General features: G+C 36.7%; 1 protein-coding gene across 2 annotated transcripts; it reads right to left on the bottom strand.

The window, feature by feature from the left end:
- Nucleotides 1-181: 181 nt before the first annotated feature.
- On the bottom strand, nucleotides 182-24,554 carry LOC110104677 (WRKY transcription factor SUSIBA2). 2 transcript variants are annotated; one of them, XM_020833896.2, is made up of 6 exons: nucleotides 24,249-24,554; nucleotides 18,994-19,185; nucleotides 17,707-18,280; nucleotides 17,444-17,606; nucleotides 17,192-17,353; nucleotides 182-1,067 (listed from the first exon to the last, which is right to left on the bottom strand). In XM_020833896.2, exons 1-6 carry the CDS (start codon nucleotides 24,450-24,452, stop codon nucleotides 524-526), a joined length of 1,839 nt encoding a protein of 612 aa, XP_020689555.1. In that variant the 5' UTR covers nucleotides 24,453-24,554; the 3' UTR covers nucleotides 182-523. The 2 variants fall into 2 exon arrangements, with proteins under 2 accessions (XP_020689555.1, XP_020689556.1); XM_020833897.2 differs by having other exon boundaries at nucleotides 17,192-17,350; nucleotides 24,249-24,550.
- Nucleotides 24,555-26,362: the final 1,808 nt, after the last annotated feature.

Here is a 26,362-nt window from a genome sequence, read left to right on the forward strand (position 1 = left end):
AGATTTAAATTTAAGCTTCATTTGAGACGGCTTTCTTTCTGCTTAAAGCAGCTTTTTAATTTTTGAACTAAAAAACTGCTTTAAGATGCAGTAAAAAAATCGTCCCAAATGAATCCTTAATTACACAATGCAACGATCTATAAAATAATTAATCATGCATGTAACTTTCAAATCAACAAACTATGTCTGAATGATCTCGAATGGCAATTAAAACATTAAAACAGGAAAAATATCCAGTATTTTTTTCCATAATTACACAGCAATAAGTATGATTTGAGCAATATCTAAAATACTCTTACATAAGCTCAGAAACTCTGCCCAATAACTCAGCAACTCAGCTGCCTCTATTCACCAATACATTCCTTGTAAGCTGCAGCAGAAGTCATGCTCTTCTTTCCAGTTGAATGAAACTTCTATACAATTGTAAAAACCTTCCACCTGTAGTTGTTCCAGTCACAAGAGGCAGAAATAAATTATATTCCACAAACATTTTAAGCCACCATTGCAGAGCTTCTTGCTACTTTCATGGCCCCATTACTAGATTATCTGCTCTTGGGTAATAATGGCTGGATGAATTGTTCATTTGAGTGCTAAAAGAAAAACCTTCTCCTTTATTGTCTCTGGATCCAAACACAACATTATTTGAGCTTCCATAAAGTTTTGATACAGGGTTTAGTTGGATCATGACATTGTTGCAATCAGAACTAATGTATTGGTGATGATGATGATGATGATGATGGCTCGGGATTCGTTCCAAACCTGATAGATGTTGTTTCTCATTTAATAAATTGTTGTGATTGGAACCAACCCCAACACCGAGATGAAGATTTATGGCATTATTTTCTTCGGGTTGAGAATATTGATGTGTGATATAAGTCCTTGGAATATTGGCATCCGTTATCAATGGCGGGGATGACTCACGGTTGTTGTTATTGGTAGTTTTCGCTGCGGGAACATCGTGATTGTGTTTGCCTTCATATGTGGTTATTACTGCTTTTGGATCATGGGAGGCTCTTTCAACATGTTTCCTTACGGAACATCCAGGATTGGTGCATTTATAGTAGCTCCTGGTATATAATAAAGAAATATTTTGTAAAGAAACTTAGAAATAGTGAAATTTTATCCCAGGAACTTTAAAGGGATATCATTTGGCTTAGGCTTCATTTGGAGTGGCTTTCTTTCTGATTCTTAAGATAGCTTTTTAATACAAAACTTAAAATTTTTGTACTAAAAAGTTGCTTTAAGAAGCAATCCCAAACGAAGCCTTATTCAGGAAGTTGAATTCATCTCCACCACTATTATAAAGGAGGAGAGAAAAAGGCAGATTCATGGAGCAGTTAACATTACAGAACAAGGCCATATACGAAAGAGAAAGAAGGTTTAATTCACAATAAAAAAGGTAATTTGATTTTTTAAGGTTAGAGGTCTGGTGGAAACAAAGCTAATTGCATTTGAAATGATATAGCTAAAAAAATAATACAAACATAACTAAAATGTGTGTTCTCGCCTAGGCATGAATGGTGAAACCTATACTTAAAAAGCAAGTGAAGCATTCATAGTGTAGAATAATATTGCCTTGGCTAAATTTTGAACATGAAATTAAAAAAGTGCACAAACTACTGAAAAGAACTATAAAAAACAAGCTTTGCAGCAAGTTTTATCACTCTGGGAAAATAGTTGAGGAACAATTTGAAGCTGTAGATTTCAAGCTAAGCAACTATTTTAGTTTAGGGTATAGGAAGATTTAATGAACTTTAATATTTTTTTATCAAATCTTGTTCCTGGGAGTCTTAGGAAGTCTCTAATTAAGAGAAAATGAGAATTTGATTAAAAAAAATATTTTTCCCAAATTTCTAAATTATTTTAATCCGAAAATTTTATATTAAAGTTCATTTAATTCTTAGGTAAAACAAATAGGAAGGATAAGATCAAATAGGAAGGGAGATTTAGACAATTTAATTATGTAATGAGAACTTTAATAAGAGAATTGGCATGTGAAATTAATTTTAGAATTTGTGTTCTTTAGGTTAAACCTAAGATAAGATCGGTTCAAGAAGTTTAGCAAATAGCTTAAGGGAAGTGATATTACATTCTAAATTTCATGTTTTTCTTTTAAGTATATCATGTTACATTGCACTTTACTATGTTTATGTTACATTGCACTTTACTATGTATATGTCACATTGTACTTGGCATGTTAGATATAAAATTTTTATACAAAAGTTCACATAGTGCTTTGCATGTTAAATATAGAGCTCTTCATATGTTAAAGTTCACTTTAATGCTTAAATCAAATTCATCATATGTATGTTTGATATTGTTACATCATCTTATGTTATGAGATCAAAATGCAAATTTGTGCATGCTGAGGCTGAGTACCAAATACAATGCACTTGCACAATACGGCTCTTCGTTGCAAAATGATGATAAATAGCCAATTATGAGATTGTACCTAATCAGTATAATATGAGTACTCCGGTACGGATGTATAATATATGCATGAGATAGAGGTATATGAACATGTGATATAATGTACATCATGTAATAAATAAATATGTTAAGCATATGATGTATAGGAAAGAGCATATGGCATTGACATACATATAACATATGACATCGACACATAGAAGCATATGACATATAGAAAGAGTTAATTACTGGACTACTTTTGCATGTAAATATGTTACCAATTTTGCATATTGTTTTCCTCTACATGGCACATGAATTTTAGATGTAATTATTATTTACTGAGCGTTAGTTCATTTCATAGTTTTGGGATATTTTCAAGAGACCCCACTGCTAGGTGAATGACTGAATGATCCTGATTTACGTACAACCGTAGAGGACCGGATGACAGGTTCCTTATGTATATTTTTGTAGTTGTGGAATGATTTTTGTGGGTGGAATTTGACATGAAAGAAAGAAAAATTTTGTCCACCTTTATACTTCGTTGATTTATTATATGAAATGTTTTGTTAAAATTAGTTGTTATTTTTAGAGGCGCTAAATTATCTCTCGAGTTGTTTTAGATTTATATTTCATGTTTCTCTGATAATGAAATGCTATGTTATATCATTTAAGTCTGATATCCGTTCCCGCCTCGTCTATGCGAGCTAACCGGGTCAGGTCGTGACATAATTAGTCACCACTTGTACAAAATCCAATTCAGTATTGCATCACTTACAAGCAACGGGAAGAACATAACTTCTTTTTCATTTTTATTTTCTTTTTTAATTCTCACTATTATTATATCCATATTATTACACGTGCTAAAATATTTATAGCAAGAATTTTTACTATTCATTGTTGTTATATTCCTTAATTATTCAGAATATTCTTTTTTATTGTATTTTTAATTATTGCTTTATATTCTACCTATATATAAGCATATATAATACATTTTTCTTGTTCTTCTTTAATTCTCACTATTATTATATCCATATTATCATATGTACTAAAATATTTATAGCAATAATCTTTACTATTCATTATTATAATATTCCTTCATTATTAAGCATTTTCTTCTTTACTGTATTTTCTGTTATTATTTCATTTTCTATCTATATAAAGGCACATTGTACTAAGCAACAATTCAACACAAATAATTCTATCACAGTCTCCCTCATTTTAATATGGTAACAAAACAAGGATTTGAACCTTATTAATCTTATTTGATAACTATAATGTACTTCCACCAGCCTTCTTAATGTGTCCACATTTAATGTTTTTGAGCTCGGACTGGTATTTGCTGTGAAACCATCTTTTCACCATTTACCATTTGACAGGTGTGTATTATAGATTACAAACCCTCATTTCATGTAAGTGTATATGTCATGTCAAGCAATACATAAGTGAATTGAGTATCGTTCCCAGGAGGAATTCAAATATCCTAATATTACTCTAGTACTGTCTATGTGAATCACTAAGTTTATCTAGCCAGCGGAATTTGAAGTGTGTGCGACAAATCATATAGTTTTGAAAAGAAAACTCTAGATTTCAAGTGTTTTGAACCTATGATGGTAAAGAAATTCAATTTATGCAAAAGTTTGTTTTAATTCAAGGTTGAGCAATTTTACTTCTAGGTCTCTGTCGAGCATGTAAGAATGTAAAGCTAAATTTTCACCAACTACAGTGATACGATATCTTATAATTCCAAAACCCTAACCACCATATGTCTATGTATGATAAAGTTCAATTTTAACTCCCCTAATTATTCCTCTATTCCTCCATTGAGGCAATAGAACACAACTGTTTTTAAGTGAATGAACGACCAACGCAAAAAATAAATGAAGAACAAGAGCTTCAAAACAACATTGTACACACTTCATAAACTTATAAACCAAACTTAAGCATACTTGATTTCACACACATCATAAACCCAAAACAAAGAATTTAGGCAGCAATGTATTGAGATAAAACAAAACAACTTTCATTTATTAGTAAAAATAAAATACAAAAGGAGTTCAAGTATAGATGTTACCCAGAAGTGCTTTTCTAATTGATTCAAACTCTGCTAGTACAAAGATTGACTTCCTTTATGTACTCCCACTCCTTCACTCTCTAGACTATTTTGCACATGAAAATGAAGCCAACCCCCACAAATTTGACCAACGGACTATTTATATTTAAGTACATTAACTGATTCTAGCATCTCAGCGCTGCAAATAATAATGCTACGACACTCATGAATCCCTCTGCTGCAGTGTTGGGTTTGAATCGACATGTCATTTCACCAAGTAATTGACCCAACTATTGTGTTGTGGAGATGAGGCAATTTGAAGCTGCAAGGCCATCTCCAGCATCGCGGCGTTGCTCCTTCCTTGGAGCTACAACGTCTGAACAGCGCTGCGGAGCACAATTTTCTCCATTGCGACGCTGCTCTTTCTTTTGTGAAGGTGCTTCACTTGGTCTCATTTCTCCTGAAATTTTATGAACCAATGCAAGACAATATTTTGCTATGTCCATGCTGATAATACCAATAACAAGTGTTGGAACCAATCAAACATTCACCTTTATGTAATCTGCCACACTTAGCACAATGTTCAGTGACTTTACTTACAGTTGCACCACTGACTCCACTTTGGTATCTTCTCATTTGATCCTCGAATCAGATTACTTTGTATATACTCATCAAAACTCTTTCATTTATGCTGATCCCTCCTCTTCTGAGTAGCTTGCAAATCGGATTCAATCCTTCGGGCCCTCTCTACCAGAATTGAATAATCCTCAATGATAAAAGGGAATTTTTATTGGCTCAGGTTACCTGACGCATCCTACGTTCGGTATCGCTTAAAATCGCGACATCTGGCATGTCTCTTTACCCCTTATGACCCGACGACAGCCCATATGTTTTAGCACGTTTTTTAAAATATTTCGGGTTGGCCCGTCGTAATGTATATGAAATGCGTGGGAAACTAAAAAAAGTACGCGGCTTTTACCTCAGGTATAATAATCTTTTCTGTATTAAACCTAAGATGTTCTACAGTCTTTACGGTTGATATAATTCTCATATACCTCACGTAAAGAAATCGTGAAGTATTTGAGGAGATTGAAGGATCGAATGAAGGTTCTGCTTCCTTAGACTTCTTCGATTACGAGGAAACTCCGACGTTAAACTTTGATCAAGCTTTTTCTGATCTAATAGTAGTAAGTTATTATAAATACTGTTTGTTTTTTTTACTTTTTACTGTTTCATTACTGGGTATCAAACGTTGGTTTTAGTATTAACGATCATTACTCGGTATGAAGTTTTTCTTAGGTCGGTATTCATTATTATAGATCGGTATACGCTAGGTACTGATTATAATAGCTCGGTTATAGGTCGGTATTCATTATTATAGATCGGTATACGCTAGGTACTGATTATAATAGCTCGGTATTAGGTCGGTATTCATTATTAAAGATCGGTATACGATCGGTACTGATTATAATATATCGGTTTAAACTCGGTGCACAATTGTACCGAGCTAATAAATATTAATACGTCGTAGTAGTACCGATCATTACTCGGTATGAACTCCTCCTTAGCTCGGTATAAGGATGGTCTTAAGTATTATAGATCGGTATACGGTCGGTACTGATTATAATAGCTCGGTATAAACTCGGTGCACAGTTATACCGAGCTAATACCGAGATAACTTTTATTGATTGTTTTTAAGGTCCGGATTGATATTTAGATTTAAAGCAAATATGGATGTAAGAATATTTGTTAGGGCGTTTACAATTCTGAGAAGGAAGCATATGAGAAATATTGGCAGTACGCGCATTCAACTGGATTTAGTGTTCGGAAAGATCATCACTGTTTCTGGCCAAATACAAGAAAAATCAAATTAAAGGATTTTGTTTGTTCTAAATCAGGCTTCAAGAAGGAGAATGAGAGTTGTACCCAAAAACGTGCAAAATCCAGAAACTGATTTCCGGTCGAGGTCGTCAGAGGCCCAATCCGCATCGGTGTATGTCCGAAGAGTGAGGTTTCCAGGAGTAATGGGTAGTCCGAAAGAAGTGGTGCCTTTAACGTACCGAAGCAGTCGTTTAAGAGCTTGAAAGTCTTGATTAGTCGGCTGATGCATATGTTGACAGACTTGATTTGTAGCGAAGGCAATATCCGGACGGGTGATAGAGAGATATTGGAGAGAACCAGCGAGGCGGCGATAGAGAGTTTGATCGTGAAATGGCTGAGTGGTGGTTGAGTGTTTGGATTTGGGCGACACAGGTGTTGCGGCCAGTTTGCAGTCCATTAGGCCAGAGTCTTTTAAGAGCTTCTCGGCATAGTGTTGCTGAGACAAGAATAAGCCATTGCTTTGCTCGATGATCTGGATTCCAAGGAATAAGGACAGTTGGCTGAGCTGCTTCAAGGCAAAGTTGGCGTGTAATTTAGATAGAAGATCAGTGATAGTAGCACGGTCATTTCCTGTAAGTAAAATGTCGTCGACATAGATTAATAGAAAATTTTGTATATTATTGCGACGATAAGATAGTAAAGAGGGATCGGAGCGAGTAAACCTGAATCCTTGGTTTTGAAGAAACGTGGTGAGTTTGTCAAACCATTGTCGTGGGGCTTGCTTCAGACCATAGAGAGATTTATTCAGTTTGCACACAGCGGACGGTGAGGAGGAATCAACGAAGCCCGGAGGTTGCCGCATGTATATAGTATCGTTTAGTTCGCCGTGAAGAAAGGCGTTCGACACATCTAATTGAAAAATTTGCCATTGCCGAGTGAGTGCAAGAGTGAGAAGAACACGAATTGTAGTCATCTTGGCCACGGGACTAAATGTCTCGGTGAAATTTACACCATATTTTTGATCATATCCTTGTGCAACTAGCCGAGCTTTATACCTGTCCACTTGTCCATTGGGTAGAAGTTTGGTCTTAAACGTCCATTTACACCCGAGAATAGGAGTTTGAGCCGGAGCGGGAACAAGGGTCCAAGTGGCTTGCTTTTGAAGAGCATGAAACTCCTCAGACATGGCTTGACGCCAATGTGGGTGTTTAATAGCCTGAGCATAAGTGTTTGGTGTATCGGTAGAAGGAGCTTTAGTGAGGAGGGACATAATTGTCTTCGGTTTAGTGATCCCAGATTTAAGTCTGGTTTGCATTGGATGAGTGGGTTGATGTGCTACGGTTCTGGGGGGCGTAGTGGAAGTTGGGATGTTTGTGATAGATGGCACGGTGGAGCTGTTAGAGAAGGAAGTAGGTTGGTGAGTAGACAGTTGGGGTAAAGTTGGTTTAGAAATGGTATTAGGTGTTGGTTTTGAGGCCAGTGAAGAGGGAATGAGAAGTAGTGGTGGAGTAGGATTGTCTGAGGTTAAGTTTGGCGTAGGTTGAGATGACGATGTGGTTTTGCAGGGGAATTGAGTTTCATTAAAGGTAACGTGCCGGGAAATGTAGAGTTTATGGGAGGTAAGATCCAAACACTTATACCCTTTATGAAAAGGAGAATAGCCAATGAAGATGCATTCATGGGAGCGCGGTGAGAGTTTGTTGGCTGCTTGAGGTCGTAGCCACGGAAAGCATTGACACCCAAAAGTTCTTAGATGTGTATAAGTCGGGTGTTTGTCGTGCAAGCGGTGGAAGGGTGATTGATTTGCGATAGCAGAGGAGGGCAGTCGGTTTATCAAGTAGTTCGCTGTGGAGATGGCTTCGGCCCATAGATAGTTAGGCAGGTTTGCAGCATGAAGCATGGTGCGAGCTAAGTCAAGAAGATGTCGATTTTTCCTTTCGGCCAAGCCGTTTTGCTCGGGCGTGTGCGGACAACTGAGTTGCTGTTGTATACCATGATTCTGAAGGAAATCTTTGAACTCGTTGCTAGTGAATTCGCCGCCACCGTCTGACCGAAGAGCCTTAGGGGTTGCGTGAAATTGAGTGCGAACAAGCTGATGAAATAGTTTGAATTTGGAAAACGTTTCCTGCTTTGTTTTCATAAGATACATCCAAGAATAACGAGTGAAGTCATCTATAAAACAAACGTAATATCTAAAGCCATCAAGAGAGTTCAATGGGGCGGGACCCCAGACATCAGAGTGAATGAGATCAAAGGCATTAGAAGATACAGAGCTATTTTTATTAAACGATAGTTTATGAGACTTTGCAATAGAGCAGGAAATACAAGAAAAAGTATTGGAAATTTGTTTAATGCTGGGAAGAAGCGGTAGTAGATGCTGGAGCGATCCTTGATGAGGGTGTCCAAGTCGTGCGTGCCACAGTTGTTCTTGATTTGTATGGGCATGAAGTGCCGTTGAGGTGTGACCTGCTGAGTTCCGAAGTTGATATAAGCCATCATGAAGATGCCCATGAAGAAGGGGACGGTGATTCTTGCGATCCTTAATAGTGAAACCATTAGCGTCAAAGCTAACAGAGACAGGGTTATCAGTAGTTAACTTGGAAATAGATAAAAGATTGTGTGATAAGTGCGGAACATGAAGAAGTTTACGCAAGTAAAGCTTACGAGGCGTGTCAGGTAACGGAAGTAGGCCCTGACCGGAGTGAGCAACAGGAATTTGTGATCCGTTTGCTATGGAGACATTGTCTTGACCGTGGTAAGGTGCGGGATACTGAAGGTTGCCAAGATCTGGTGTGAGATGGTTAGATGCTCCCGAATCAACGATCCAATCCTGAGAAGTATTCGGAGACTGTTGTACGAGGAGTGCCGTCAGGGATCTTGAATTAGTAGGTGCAAACCGAGGATTCGAGCGATGCCAGCAATTAAGAGCAATGTGGCCGGCTTTGTTGCATATCTGGCATGTGGGTCGGGTGGGATTCAAAGAAGACTGGTTGGGCACAGTCGAGGAAGCATTTATCTGCGCCGGAGTTTGCTCAGTGGTTGGAGTCCGATTCTTGCTGAATCGTCGCGGAGGGCGATTACGAGATTGGTTAGATGATGTCGCATAGAATGTCGTGACTCCGGAGGTGGTAGAGCTGGTACGAGTGAGTTCTTGATTAACGTTAATCTCTTCGCTGCAAAGAAGAGAATAGATGTTATCAAGATTCATCGGATGGGGAGAAGTGCGGATGGCAGCTTTGAATGAGCTGTAAGTGGGCGGTAGTCCATTTAGAATATGGAGAATAACGTCTTCCTCGTCGACATTAGAACCGGAGGCCGAGATGTTGTCGACGATCGATTTGACATGATTGAGATACTGTTGCATGGATCTGTTCTGCATTTGAACATGGTGGAGCTCGTTCTTGAGCTGGATGAAACGCGACCGACACGTGGGCTGAAGGCGGCGCTCAAGAACTAGCCAAACGTCGTGGGCGGTGGTGCAAGAAATGACGTAAGGAAGGATGGGAGGCGAGATTGTTGAGAAAAGTGCAGAAAGAAGATTGTTGTCGGCTAAGAGCCAACCCTGAGATTCTGGAGAGGTGGTGTCGGCGGGGCATGGCGTTGTGCCGGTGAGATGCCCAGCATAGCCATTCGCCGTGAACTGTTGAAGAAGTTGAATGCGCCAAATGGCATAGTTCTCGGTAGTGAGGCTATTGGGAACAAGGTTCTTGATATTTGAGATGAGAAATTTGAGCTGCGGTGGAATGTGGAGCGCGGATGAGGAACTGCCGGAGATGGACGCCGAGGAGGGAGGGTGGGAGTTTGCGGATTCTTGATCTCCCATAGAGTGGCTCATGATACCATGTTAGAATTTGAGAAAGAAGGGAAACGACAGAGACAGAGACCGAAACAGAGAAAACTGAGTAAAGTATTATTGATCATTCATATTAGAGAATTGATACAGTGTTTTCATATATAAGACAGAGAGTGGTAAAAGTGAAATAAAATACAAGTAAAGTAAAATGTTTGTTCACACGGACTATTTATATTTAAGTACATTAACTGATTCTAGCATCTCAGCGCTGCAAATAATAATGCTACGACACTCATGAATCCCTATGCTGCAGTGTTGGGTTTGAATCTACATGTCATTTCACCAAGTAATTGACCCAACTATTGTGTTGTGGTGTTGAGGCAATTTGAAGCTGCAAGGCCATCTCCAGCGTCGCAGCGTTGCTCCTTCCTTGAGCTACAACGTCTGAACAGCGCTGCAGAGCACAATTTTCTCCATTGCGACGCTGCTCTTTCTTTTGTGAAGGTGCTTCACTTGGTCTCATTTCTCCTGAAATTTTATGAACCAATGCAAGACAATATTTTGCTATGTGTCCATGCTAATAATACCAATAGCAAGTGTTGGAACCAATCAAACATTCACCTTTACGTAATCTGCCACACTTAGCACAATGTTCAGTGACTTTACTTACAGTTTCACCACTGACTCCACTAGGACTAAACTTTGGTATCTTCTCATTTGATCCTCGAATCAGATTACTTTGTATATCCTCATCAAAACTCTTTCTTTTATGCTGATCCCTCCTCTTCTGAGTAGCTTGCAAATCGGATTCAATCCTTCGGGCCCTCTCTACTAGAATTGAATAATCCTCAATGTCAAAAGGAATCAAGGGTTGTCTAATGACATCCTTCAAACCAGATAAGAAATGATGGCACTTCTCTTCTGCATTGGGTATTATACGTGAGGCATACCTGGAAAGTCTAGTAAACTCGGCCTTATACTAAGTAATAGTTCTATCACCTTGCACCAATCTGCTGAATTTATCTTGCATCAATCTTCTAGCAGACATCGGTACATACCAGTCTCTAAATACTTTCACAAACCCCTCCCAAGAAACTTGGATGCTTGGTCTTCCTTCAAAGGTCTCTTGCAATTGGCTTCTCTACCACCTCTTTGCTTCACCATTGAGAGCATATGTAACTAAGGCAAACCTTCTATCTTGAGGGCATGACATTCCTTCCAAGATCTTCTCTATCATCATTAACCAGTCTTCCGCCTCTGTGGGTCCACCACCTATAAACGATGGAGGCTTCATGTCTTGGAATAATTTCAAGTATTTGTCCATTGGAGTGCTTCCACTACCTCCAGCATGGCTTTGAGTACTCTTAAGCATTTGGGTCATAGTTGCCATCATCTATGTAAAAGATTCCATAGTAGCATTGATGCTACTATTCGAATGCTCTGCTACGATTGGTATCTCCCTCCAAATATCTCACGTAGTGCCTCCAGTGGCATCATTTTTAGGATTCACAACTCTGAGATATAACCGATGAAATAAAATTAGTAGTCTATAACACATATACCCTATATCATCTCTAACCTATAAAATCACCCTATTGATTCTTTCATATTGATCAATATTCTTAAACCTTTGCTCTGATACCACTTTTGTCACGACTCGGCCCGATGAGCTCACATAGGCGAGGCGGGAATGGAGGTCAGACGGTAGACTAAAATATCTAATTTCTAAAATTATCCCCTTAATATTTGAAAGAGCCACTAAAACACATAAACATAACCTCAAATAGATTCATATAATTACCTTTCTTCCGGCTCTCCTCTCATACAGTAAACATTTTCACCCCTTCTACTCATTTTGATTTAAAGTAATTACACCTGAAAAATGTTAACTAACAGTAAACCAATGCTTAGTAAGTAAAACACGATTCTAAACTACAGTAATCAAGGCAAAATGAACAATATGCTAGATGCCACATTTCATAAAGAGTGGACTGCATGAATTTGAAGCGCTTAGGTGATTAGATAGCATCCCTTTTTCGAGCAGGGTATAAGCCCAGGTGCATTAGCTAGGACACAGATGTTAGTGTTATGTATAATACTAAGCCCACCTTAGATTTAGGATTCGAGGCTACTACATTGGCGTCTCGTAGTGTGCCTAAATTATGGCTAAGTTCTTTTTTTTTTAGGGAACTATAAATCCTACTTATCTGCGTCACACAGATAACGCCACTTTTATCCTCTCTCTTTGTATGTTTTGAGTGTATGATTTTCTATTTCCCCTCAATTGTCTCAGTCCCTCCGAGTGTGGATGTGAACCTTGTATGTTGACTAAGCTCATTTGGATCCTCTTTTCCCTTTGAGTAGGATTTCCTAGTATCACCTTTTGTGTGCCAATCCCCCTTGTCTGGGAAGAATAATATCGGATCCTTAATCCAGAGTTTTCTCGGGCTCTAGGCCCGAGATGTAATTAACCACAGGGGCTTGCGCCGGTGGGAACCGAAACTCCATCAAATAAACCCCACTCGAGCTGATGTATCAGGTGGGGGAAACCCGTTGTTTTGATTAGGTCGTATATATTACTACTCATCGGAGTGCGCTGGCAATAACTGTTATCCTCAATGGTTAGTCGTATGTGCGATCTAATCTGCCCTTCCATTGGCCCATTTGCGATGAGCGCGGAGGCCTGCGATCGTCTCTATCCCTCGGGGTGGTGCGGTCGTACACCCTCTGCACTCCACAACTCCGGCGGTGTCCTTTCGGAGGTCCACAATTTCTCCTTAAAAATCTATAAAATAAATCAAAATTAAATATTCTTTTTCTCATTGCAAACCACTCTAAGTTATCTCTTTCTCTCACTCTCTCTCTCTCTCTCTAATTTTCACAATTACAAACATATGAATTTAATTTGCCTAAACATTATCAAAATTATATTTTTGTTATTACACTTGCTAAAATTCCTATACCCTAACCAAAATAATTTAAATTAATTTTTATTTTCGGTTTTAACCTAAAATCCTAAATTTGGAAAACCCATTTTCATTATTATTCTTATTTTTTTTTCATGCTTAAACTTCCCATTCAACAAATTAATATTTTTGGAAAACAAATTTTCGGATTTATAAATTTTAAAAATTAAGAAAAATATTATTTTGTGAGAAAAGCCTAATTTATACATTTAGAACCCTCTTAGGACCCTTAGGAACCAAGTTTATAAAAGCACTTTCAAAAATTTCAACTTTAAGGAAAAACCCTAATTTTTCCAACTCAAAATTTCTAAAAAAAAAACTTTGTTTTCATGATTAAAATCATTCCCTATTCTTAACTGTTGAAAAACCCTAAAATTTCTTCCTTAAGAAAACTATGCGGGGAATGGAGAAATGCTTAAATAAATCATACATTAGTCCTTCCCTTAGTCTCCTCTACAATTTCCCTCAAATCCGACCGCCGGAAACCACCGCCGGAGCCGCCGCCCAAGCTTTCCCGTCACTCCTCTTGTTCCACCCCTTTGAGTTTCGGCCGAACGAAACACTCCACACGAATAGGGGTCCCCTTAAAGATGGATCAGTTTGGGTTTAAAATAAAAAGTCTTAATTGCCCTCAAACAATATTAAGAGTCCATAAAGCATAGAAGGGCATTTTTGTCATAATGGTACTTCTAAAATTTTTAACTTCCAAAATAAACGAAATTCACTATAAGTCCTTTATATCGTTTTGCTCGAAATTTTACGTAGAATTTAATAAAATTAATTTCGTTAAAATCCGACGACTTTGAAATTTCACTTAAATTTCGTCGCGTCACTTTGAAAAGCGTGCGATGTCTAAAATTGGTATTTTTCGGGTTTTACATTTTCACAATAAAAAGGATATCAAAATGATAACAAAATTTCCAATAACAGCATGCTCTATCAAACTATCCATTTGAACTTGTCCAAACCTCTCATGGCAACTTGAATCTATCATTGTTAATCTCACACGTGACATGACAATCCACCAGTCCCGTCTTTCATTTGGCCAACTATCTCAGAACATCCACCCAACAACTGAATTAGCCAGTCAACCACTCTCTTATCTATAGTAGAACTTGACGCCAGCCTTGGTCGACCTTACTTACCTAAGCATTGCCCTCATACTCTTTATACATATTTTGTTCCACCATGCACCACTTTATTCAAAGAGTACCTCCATGCACAAATGCCCTATCATATGTATTTTGTGTACATTTTATATCATTTGCACTACAATGATCACATATGATTGCATTTGTAGAAATTCTTACATAATGAGCACGCTAAAAATATCCCATAGCATCAAAGAGATTAATACATATTATACATTTACACATGTAATATATTCATTAATTTATATGATTTCAATATTAATCATCATTAATTGTAAATATAAGACTACTAAATGACATACAATGCACAAATGAATATTTTCATATATATCATGCTTTATCATGTATGCACATCACTATGAAGTGAAGAATTAATGTTTATGTCAATGCTAAAGAATATGAATTTATTTTAAGCATCATATGAAGGGCACATCATGTGAGTTAAGCAGACTACCTTTAATGACATGTGCAAGACGAGATAATTCCTGATATAGTAAATTGGGATATCCAAACCTTATAAAAAAAGTGAAAAAAGAATTCCTGACTACTGATATGAGAGTTAGGACGGTCTAAACCTTTATCTAAAAAATAGACGAGAATTCTTAACTCTTGTTATTGTGAGTTGAAATGGATCAACCCACATAAGGGAAATGATGACAAAAAGAGATCAAAGCCTGTAAGTTTGATATGATATTTTATTATTTTTAAAGTTATGATTATTTAAAATGAGTAAAAAAGTGAAAAAAAAAAGATATGATTATTAAGCATTGATGTTGGCCTCGATCGACCTTAACTACTTGAACATTGCCCTCATACTTTTTATATATATTTTGTTCCTTCATGCACCACCATATGTCCCTTATAGCAAGCTTTGTCATTGTGCGCTTCGATATATCCATAAAAAGGGCATATGCCAGTTAAAATACAACATCCACATCAACATAAAATAAGTTGTTGGGCATTGATTCCTTGTGCCTAAAAACCCAGAGGCATTTGTGCTATCATGCACCTCCTGTATAGGATTCAAACGTGATATATTTTGCACACAGTATAAACTCTCTTGGAAGACCTTCATCTATGCTAAAGCTCGCTCAGGCCTCTTCCTGAACGCCTTTCACCTTCCACAGTTGCCCCCAACTCCACTACTTAGTCCCTTGTTCTTCCTTCATCCCCAACATTCCTTATCATGATAGCAACAAATATGTTTTGCTCCTTTTTCACCACATCCTTATTTCTCGACATCTATCTTAATTCCTATTCGCTTGGTTTGGATGTAGCTTTCTGCTCAATACTAGCCAAATTAGAAAACTCGAACCAAATTAGCTAGCAAGTTTGAATTTTAAATGCATCCAATTGGGCCAATTGCAGTCAAACTACCAGATTTTTTTTCCCTGGATGAAAACTGTATGCTAGCAACTTTCTCTAAACAACTACACTCGTTCGCTTTATACCATCCATAAGAAAACTTGTTGCGGATTTTCTTTCTATGTCATTCATTTATTTTAAAAATAGTTAATTGGCAATTCATATATATTGGGGTATTTCTGAATATTTTTGTTTTGACATTTCCTTAGGATGGTCCTCTATTTGTCTTCCTTGCGTAACTACTTGCTCATCTTTCATTAGATAATATTGTAATTTTCAAGGGGATAAAACATCACTGTTTCTTTAACCAACCGGACTAATTTTTAAATTATGCTCAATAAGGATAAAAAAAATATCTATATTGAAATAGTTTTTTGTTGTTTCACAGAAGAACAACTTTAATTAGATGCCCTTTTATAACTTACTTTCTATTCGAAAACACAAGATTTGATCTTAATGTAGCTATGCTTCACCCACAATTTAACTGGAAACTTGCTAACTCAAGTAACTATGCACATATTCTTCACATGTTCCTACTATTTTAACTATGGTTTAATTTCACTGCTCTTTAACAATTGTGTAAGAAGACATGCTTATTATGACCTATACTACTAAATTTAATGTTCTTTACCATTTTGTTTATTCCTTTCACATACTTATTTAGATTCATTTTATACTATATATTAAAAGCATTAAATGTTAATTTATACGTTCTTGGACAACTGAATATGCTTCTTCAAATTAATGATCTTTCCTATGCATGTTCATGGGTTTTTTTGGTAGTATTCTATTCGTAAGCGTAGATTCTTTCTTTCCTAGCGACGGATAACAAAACAGCACAACATACACATGCAGCAAGGTATAAAGACCCCTAGTGTGGCCCAATTGAACCTCTAGAACAGTAGAGATTGCAATTTGTAACTTAATTTGTGATTCAGATGAATTACTAAATTGAAGGTCTACCAGCAAAAACATGAGCATCATTTTTCCTAATAACTCCCTTTATGTTGAAATGTTCATAACATGTGACACAGATGAATTAGTATTCCTTCAGAAAAATTAATTCTCCAAGCAATATGCATATTATTATAAGAAAAGAGAAGGAAAACATAACAATTTGGAAAAGCCATAGATTAGCCATAAGATAAAACGGAGAAGTACCTAGGATTTGTGGTGAGAAACACTTGGAAATCCAAGTGTTTCCTATCACTTCTTCAAATTAATGATCTTTCCTATGCATGTTCATGGGTTTTTTTGGTAGTATTCTATTCGTAAGCATAGATTCTTTCCTAGCGACGGATAACAAAACAGCACAACATACACATGCAGCAAGGTATAGAGACCCCTAGTGTGGCCCAATTGAACCTGTAGAACAGTAGAGATTGCAATTTGTAACTTAATTTGTGATTCAGATGAATTACTAAATTGAAGGTCTACCAGCAAAAACATGAGCATCATTTTTCCTAATAACTCCCTTTATGTTGAAGTGTCCATAACATGTGACACAGATGAATTAGTATTCCTTCAGAAAAATTAATTCTCCAAGCAATATGCATATTATTATAAGGAAAAGAGAAGGAAAACATAACAATTTGGAAAAGCCATAGATTAGCCATAAGATAAAATGGAGAAATACCTAGGATTTGGATTCCCTTTCACTACTTTTTGGCCATATTTGCGCCAGCGATACCCATCATCCAAGATATCAACTTCACTTACAGTTTGAACAACAACTCGAGGTTCGCGATTATTTTTCGCAATTGAATTAGCATCAATAGTAGCAACTTCCATCTTCCTGCTAAATAGTTTCCAAAAATAAGACTTTAGTGCACATCTACTACCGCGCCTTTTAACATATCAACTAGTAATTCTATTAGTAACAAGGAACCTGCGCTTTGATTCTGGATCATCATCAGCAGCATCATCGCCACCGAGACCAGACTGTCCACCTCCAACTTCAACCTCATCATCACTTACTGATACAGGAGAAAGCTCAGAGTTGCAATTGGGATTGACATGAGACGAATGGCAATGTGCATTTGAAAACTTCTCTGTAGACGAAGGATACATGAAATAGTATTGCAAAGTTTGAACAAATAAGCCATAGAAATTTCCGAGGGAAAATGAAAGCAGAAGACAAAAACATACTACCTTCAAAATTTGCGAAACAAGAAAGTCCATCTTCCTTTTCTTCTTCTTGACCAGTGGAAACGCCACCAACTGCTGATCGGCGGCTAGCTTGAGGCTTAGGATGGTCATGCCGGCCTTTGTAGATGATCTCTGTGATATGTCCATCATGAGAGCGTTCCAATTGCTTTTTCATTTGGCAATTTGGATGTGTGCATTTGTAATAACTCCTTGGAAATTCACTTCCTTTGACATGTTTTTGTCCATATTTTCTCCAGTTATAACCATCTTCACTTGACTTCTCAACTGCATTCAAGGGATTAGAACCATTTTGATCAGACTGTGATGCCTGTATCCTGCAGTCTAGATCCTTTGTCAGTTGTAACTCATTTGAAGCATCTTCACAAAAACCATTGGCTTTGAGAGTAAACACTTCAACAGGAGAGCCTGACGCTGTTGCTGACCAAGTTGATTCCGGTGAAGATTGAGCTATGCACTCAGTTTTAACAACTTGGGAAGATGATGACCCATTAGTGTCACAAAGGCATTGGTTTTTTTCTACAAATTCTTGTTGCTTTGAGTTTAACCCTAGAGAACCCTGCAAGAAATCAAGAGGTGCAACATGCGACCAAAATGAATATAAATTATGCATCATTGGCTAAATAGTTTGATTTCAATTATATATTTATATTTCTCGCTTCATGACTTGGAACAACCACCCAAAGGTCTATAAAAAGTAAAGAAGGATGAAAAAAACTATTAAAATATATAAAATATAGAAATATTATGTCTGCTACCCCTCCTTACCCCAAACATTCTACCTCCGGCACTGCCTTTATTGCACAAAAATCAATTTTTTTAGACCAGCAAACAGAAAGTAAAACGAGAAGCACATAATTGTCCGGCTTGAAAAAAACGCCAGTTGACCAAAAATATAAAAAGTAGTAATTATGGTCTGAACAAGGAAAAAAAATTAGAAATCAATGTCACTTGATGCAATTAGGACATAGAAACCATGTCTTCTGCAGGAAAAAAATGTGAAAAATAAACTATTTAAAAAAGTGCTACAATTTGAAATGAGCAGAAACCTGCATTCTCATTCAAGCAGGCCATGTCAGAAAATGAACTATGGTGTTATATCCTTTTTTAGCAAACAAGTATATGACGTTTTAAATAGCCCCATACTAATGTAAAAATAGCAGAAGGCCACCTTCTAAGTAGTTCTGAGTTGACATTTTATTATTGTTAAACAATAAATAACTATTTTATAATATTATTGCAGCTAATACAAATGAGATCGATAGGAATTACCAAAGGTGCCAAAGAGGATAAGCCTGGACGTGAAGACAACCTGATATGTGGTCTGAACTCAAAATAAGGAGAGCTACCATCTTCAGAAACACAGCCTTTAGAAGAATCCTTTGGAGAACCGAGAGCAGCCAAACCACCATTGTTCAAAATTAAGGGCATAGCAAACGTACCAGTCGTAGGTGAGGGCTCTGCCTGCAAAAAGACATGCATGAAAAAAAATTATAATGAGAAATCACTACAACATTTTTAGAGCCCAAAAGGGAATCCAAAGCAAAGTTCTTAATGAACAAGAAAATTGGCAAGAAGCTCCTAATTAGAAGGCAATGGAAGTAATACATCATCACCGTCATAAGCAATAGCCCTATCCCAATTATTTGGAATTGGCTTTAACAATCTCCCTCTTCCATTCATTCCTCTTGAGTGTTGCATGAAATGTTGAATCTATCTTATGGAAGTCCTTAGGCCAAACTTCCAACAATATTACATGTTCTTTAACTTCTCTCCTTCCTAATCATTTCAATTTAATTCCATAAACTTTTCTTATACTTGAAAAAAGTAACATAGAGGAGAAAGACTTGTAGGAAGTAGGAACATAGATGAGAAAGACAGTTGATTCGTATTCTAATGAGCAAGTGACACTATTTATAAAGATACAAGGACAGGTATGTGTGAGAAAAAAGGGAAAAAAAGTACATATCTATGTAAAGACAATATTATTTTTCTCCTAAAGTAAATCTGTAACAAGGAAACCAGGACGCCTATTGAGCATGCAGTGAATCTTATTTCCTGGACTAGACAGGGCGGCATAGCAGGGAACCAATGTTGGGAAGACTGCAGTATTCAGCCCTAATTTTCGTGATTGGTAGGATTTTATTGATGCCTCCATGTAAAATCCCTGAATAATTTCCTGAATTACTATAGCTGCTTTAAACATTCCCATGATTGTTGTCTGCCTCCACACTACCTTCCAGCTTGGATTCCATTAAACCAGCAGCCATAATTTCTCTCAAATTAGTGCTTGGCGTCTATCCACCATCACCAATGGGACACGAATTTCCACACTAATCGGCAAATCTTCTGCTCTCCAATGGATATACCCACACAACCAAAATCAACTTTCACTTTTGTGTCAGTAACAGGTGTTACTCCAACTATATTTCTAATATTATCATTTCTTGACATTTTATAGTTTTACCACATCATAGCATTTCCTTTTCTACTACACCCAACTATGCTATCAATGACTTCTTTGATAGCATTATGATAGTAAACACATTGGCGAGAAAAGAATGGGGAGTTGGGTCCAAAAGAAGAGAGGGGGAAAAGAGAAGAGAGATAGAGAGATGCATAAGAAGAGAGTAAGGATCCAATATTTCATTCAATAATCATCAATAGTTCCCTTCATGAGATAATCTTATACAAAGTAGGGCATTAATACATAGTAAAAATAATCTGATCAAAGACAAGATTTAATGTGTCCTCATTGCATATTTAACACAAGAAATATAATTAAAACATGCCTAAAAAAATGGACACATGTTTTAAACCGTCAAGGCGTCAACTGAAATTAGGGGTGCAACCGAGTCAAGCAGACTCGGGCTCAACTCATTAACGAGCTCGCGAGCCGAGCTTATCCAACTTCGAGCTCGAGCTTGAGCAAGATTTCAAGCTCATTGGCTTATCGAGCTTGAGTTTTATCCTAAGTATGCTTGGCTCGACTACTCGTTGAGCGGCTAGAACAGTTTGGCGAACCGCCAAACTGAAAAGAAGCTCAGAAGCGCATGCGCATGCGACCGCGAAAGCATGTGAACTGTGGGCGGGTGCGATCGCGGAAGCGGGGTGAAGCTCGGAAGCGAGGGCTTGTGTGACCGCGAAAGCATGTAAATCGCAGGCACATGTGATCACAAAAAAAGGATTCGGTGGAGTGAGACTGTGGAAGACAGGCTGCGTTAATGAACTCTCGAGCCACACGTCGAGCTCGGGATTTGGCTCGCGAGTCGACTCATTTGCTCCCCTAACTGAAATTCATTTAATCATTATTATAAAGCATCATTTCACCTGGGCTGAAAGAAACTCTTATCCAAAGAATAGAAAGGTGGCATCAACAGCGATGGTGGAGGCAGATGAGAGCATGTGTATCATGAATAGCAACAACAATAATAAATTGATAAGATATGAATGGATTTGGAGGCTTTGCATAGGACATCGACATGCATCCTAAATCAAATCAATGATTTAGGGAAGAATCTTATGAAAGTATAGTCATTGAAATAGTAGTCATATGAAATCAATTTATACAAGAAGCAAATAGCAACATGTTGAACTGAGGAGCATCATGCAAAACAATCTCAACAATTTGTGGCGAGTTTGGGAATCTCCATAAATTGTCAGATTATGATCGATCATCTATGTGATAGTTTGGTGGTAGAAGCGACAAATAAAGTCGACTAAGGTAGGTTTAAATATTGCATGGAGAAGAGGGGAGTACGAAAAGTTGAAAAATAACATGCATCTCAATCTATAAAGATTGGGGAACAATAATTATAGCAAAAGATCATAAACTCAAGTGCATCATCAACCCATTAGTCAACAAGGTAAGCTTTAGGTCAAACTCAACCTCATCTAATACATTGATATTTATAAATACATCAGAAAAAATCTTGTTAAGTGCAAAAGATGCATCAATGACATACTCAACTACTAGTATACAACAACATTCTTAAAATAAGTTGCAACTACAAACTCATCATTGGAGAATGGCTTGTTATGCTCGATGTTTTCAATGGTTCGTATCCAATCTTTCAAATGATTTAGATGAATTAATGATTTTGGTGATCTTTGTGCTTGTGCTTTTGGAAACTTGTGTTGTTTAGGATTTCAACCATTGCAATATGATGTACAAGTACCTATTGTTTCATTCAATATACATGATGAAACTGATATGCACAGGGAAAAGATAGAATGGAAAGCTAATGATATCAATGCTAACAAGGTGGATTAATATTCATAATATGCAGTGTATTGATCCTAAGACCATGGTTTATATGATGATCATGCAGATCAATCATCATAATACTCAAGTCAAGGAGATTTAAGTATCATAATATGCATCATGATCTCTATTGTGATGAATAAGAGATCGATCAACAAATTATAAGCATATCTAAAAGATTAAAAATTATATCATAATCCAAACAACAATATGAGGATATCATGAAGATATATAAACTAAGCCTTCATACAAGGTAATATAGTTATGTGAGCAAATAGATCTCTTTAGAGAATATAGTTGGCCTCAAAGATTACCCTAGAAATGATATTATTAGTACAAAGACCATCATGATTTCTTAGTGATGTGAGGAGAGAAATTGTAATACAAAGGAGGTTGATGATATAAATCGAGTGAATTATCATCCCAATCAAAATAATGATATAAGTATAAAGGATTTAGATATGTAATATGGCAACTCTTAGTAAAGAGAAATAATTCTAATTGGCATATTAGAAATATCAAAATCAATCTAGGACATCAAGTAGAGCATTGGAGATGCGGAAAGACCCGAAAGTGAACTTGTTGTGGACTAAATGAAATGAAAAAAAAAATTTTATGAAAATGAATTAATAGAATAATACGATTTACTTGCAACGTTTTTTTCAATAGCAGATGAACGTAAATATAAGAGAGGGCAAAATGGGGCAACACATAAAGGGTAGGAATGTCAACAAGTATTATGTAGTGAGGGTTGTGATGAGAGAGGATAGAGGAAGTAGAGGCATGAGCAACAGTGAAGGTTCAATTGGCTAAGGCGAGTGTGATAACACATGAGAACACCCAAAGGTGCAGTCGAACTAGTGGGCGAGGAGGATCACACATATGAGAGGGGGTCACGATCCAGAAGCTAGTGAGTAATGAGGAATGGCATCATATCTAAATGCGGTAAGCGCAGGGAAGTACGAATATAGGCAAAGGCATGCATAGGGAAAGAACTGTAAATTACAAGTAGCATCATGGATTGCAAGGTGAAGGGATTTTGTGATAAGTATGAACAATAGAGCTTACAAAGGGAATGCAAATATCATGTGCAAAGATGAGTTCCTCAGGACAGTGGGTCACAAATAGTCTACTTGAGCATGGGTATAATGGAAGAACATGGGGCTACTATTGATCAGGAGAGGGTTCCTCATATAAACATCTTTAGAGAAATATATCTCCCACTAGTATTTTACCCATAAAAAACTAGTGGGTATACCACATCAATTGAATTCACACCACCAAAATTCTCATGAAAGGCACTATCATTGATCATCCACTTCAAAGATAAATATCTTCTAAAAGAAAAATAAAATAATCAATAAAAGCTCAACTCACGGCACAAAGAGGAATGGTACAAAAGAATACCAATTTACTAGCTTCATGCATCATTTTTTAGCTTTCTTCGCAAATCTTTGTGTTTTCAAGTAATCCCCTATTAGTGCAACAGACCAACCCAAAGCTTAAAACCAAAATCACACCCCTGAAAAAAGGAATTAGGAAGAAACATCATAGTGGCCCTGGAAAAGAAACCTAAGAAACTTCCACCTCAGCTTCTTCTCAACCATAAAGCCTGAAAAAGTGAACTCCTTAATCTCCCAACTTGCACATCGAGACCGCAAGAATCAATATGACCCGAACTTACAAAAATGCAACTCAGAGAAACACATCGCAGCCAAAATTGGAAACTAGTGGAATGTTCTCAGGTAAAGGGCATAGTCCGAATTCAAGACAATAACAAAAGCAGATACTTTAATAATAGTTGTCATGTCACAAGTATCAGCATAATACTCCTGAAGTCGAATATCTTAATGCGGGCATCCGAATCTAGTTAACGAACACATCTACCGGATTTCCACCAGCTTCTTTTCAATCCGAAGCATAAAATATCAAATCATTACAAATAAATAACAAGGACAAAGGAATAAAGCCAACACTTAATATTTTTTTTCATTAAACATAAAAACAAGTTTTCAGAAAAAAAAAACATGGAAAAGGAAAACATGTGGCTAGAATTATAACTGGTTAAAACGAATTTACGGTAAAATGGCCTATTTCCCATTAAGAAAAGTAAATGAAGGAGAAGCAAGTGGCAAATCGATGTCAAATGACTACATAGATCTAAATCGGCAAGGGTTTATCAAGGGTTTCGGAAAGTTAGAACTACACAACAGAAAAACCGATTAACACCATGAAATCAGTTACTATAAGTCAGATCTAAGACCTTCATGTTCGTGAGCAGAACGGGCGACTCGAGCAGCGCACCGGGGCTGAATCCCGGTGGGATCGTTAGGCATGGCGATCGCGTTATCGGAAGCCGCCCTGGCGACATCATCTTGTACCTCGCTCCAGCGGACGTCGTTGATATCTCCGGCGGGATCGAGCTGGCTACGTGATCTCCCGCGCCGGAGATCGACATCTCCGACATTATTCGATTGGGCAAGAGCAAGATAGAGAGACGAAAGAAGTACAGGTTCAGTGGAGCGGAGGGAAAGGTAAAGATAGGAAGATAGCAGGGGTCGATCCGAAGGTTATTTTGGGTATTTCACATTTTCTTGCAGCGTAATTGGGCCTGCATGTTAAGGACTCTGGAGTGACCTCAGTTGACTTTAGCCGGCATCTTTAATTGGCATAATATCAAAAGACAATAATACCCTATATAGCAGCTGTTATTTAACGATGGGCCCACCACTTTTCCGAACAGGCACAAAGAACTCAGATATCAAATGACGCTTATACCCTTCCCCCTCCGTTCCACGTGATAGAAAAGTTTTCTGAGTGGTTTTTTTTTTTTTAAACAAAATGGTACGACGGAGTTTTCAAGTAACAATACACTAATAAATAATTCCCTATCCTTTTCGTTTATTATACAATTTTAGCCAAAGATCCCCATTATTGTGAATGTGATTCGTTAGGTAATTTTTGTTATTTTTTTTAATTTTATGTGCTAAATAATTTTTTTTATAATTAGATTTATTAAAATGTGGCATCAATGAGAAAGTTGACTTTAGACTATGTTGCGATGACCGATTCTTTCATCATTTTTTTTTAACTCAGGGTCATGATACGTAGCATTTTCATTCATTACTTTTGAAGGTTAGTGATGCTATATGTTTTATAAGTCAGAGTTTAATATAGTGTTTGCACCTTAAACCCTAGGCCGAAAAGCCATTAGACATCCAATTACTTATAGGTGGCTCAAATCATGATTTGAGCTATGTTCAGATAATGATTAGACTAAGATAGTCTGAATATATTTGAAAAAGAATCAATGAAATCCATAATGATTCGATGATGGTTAGAATATGATTTGATCATTGTTCAAGTATTATTAGAATTGCGATGAAAGATGGTTCAATCATGATTTAATTATAGCTCGAAAGTAGTTCAATCAAATTATGAAGATAGTTCGAACATAATTAGATCATGATTCAAAGATGGCTCAATCTTGTTAGAAGATTATTCAAATCATGATTTTATTATAGCTCGAAAGTAGTTCAATCAAAGTGTGAAGATAGTTCAAACATAGTTAGATCATGATTCAAAGAAGGCTCGATCTTGTTAGAAGACTATTCAAATCATGATAAAATAAAGTTCAATCATGGTTCAAGTATGATTCAATCATGGTTTAAAGATGATTCCATCATAGATTGATTATAATTGAATATATTTTAATGATTGGCTTATCTAAATTAGTTTTTTATGTATATAAATATCCGCTCTAATCATACTAGTAGAGGGCATTAAAATTCTCTTGTCATGTACACAATTAGAAGTCTGATGTATAAATTAGTTAGCTCCTTATTCAACTCTTTAAGATTCTTAAAATATAGCTCTCTAAGGCTCTAATTTATCAAATATATAGTACTGATGATGATTAATAAAAGTGTGAATGAGGGATACTCCATTGTATTTATTATAGATGGATTAACACTACATTTGGAGTTTTTAAATTTGCTTTGATCACTATATTGTAGTTTGGAGAATTTTCATTTGAGGAGTTTCAAAATATGAGAAGAATGAGTAGGTTACACTATAACTAGTTGGATGGGGACATAAATTTTAAAAATACAAAGCTAGAGAAATTTTTCATGAAATGTATTAAGAAAGATGAGGTGTGGGAATTTGTGTTGAGTTTCTTATGAAGGGAAAACTAAGTATATATGTTGAGTTAGAAGAATAACATGCAATATACTCATGGGCAGGAACTTTTTTGTTATTGCTTATCAAAAAAGTCTTAAGTAGGACAGAGTACCTTCAATGACCGCTTCTATATATATTTGTATTTGAAGTGAGATATGACGGCCTAAGAAAAATCTATTAATTCCTGCTATAATA

Source organism: Dendrobium catenatum, unplaced genomic scaffold (assembly GCF_001605985.2).
Source record: "Dendrobium catenatum unplaced genomic scaffold, ASM160598v2 fragScaff_scaffold_72, whole genome shotgun sequence".
Taxonomy (NCBI): Eukaryota; Viridiplantae; Streptophyta; class Magnoliopsida; order Asparagales; family Orchidaceae; genus Dendrobium; species Dendrobium catenatum.

Coding starts and splice junctions, on each gene's coding strand:
- LOC110104677 (XM_020833896.2), bottom strand. CDS start 24,452: ATGTCGGAGATGTCGATCTCCGGCGCGGGAGATCACGTAGCCAGCTCG. Junction 18,281..18,993: donor TATCCTCTTTGGCACCTTTG/GTAATTCCTATC, acceptor GATTTCTTGCAG/GGTTCTCTAGGGTTAAACTC. Junction 1,068..17,191: donor AAAGGGAATCCAAATCCTAG/GTATTTCTCCAT, acceptor ATTATATACCAG/GAGCTACTATAAATGCACCA.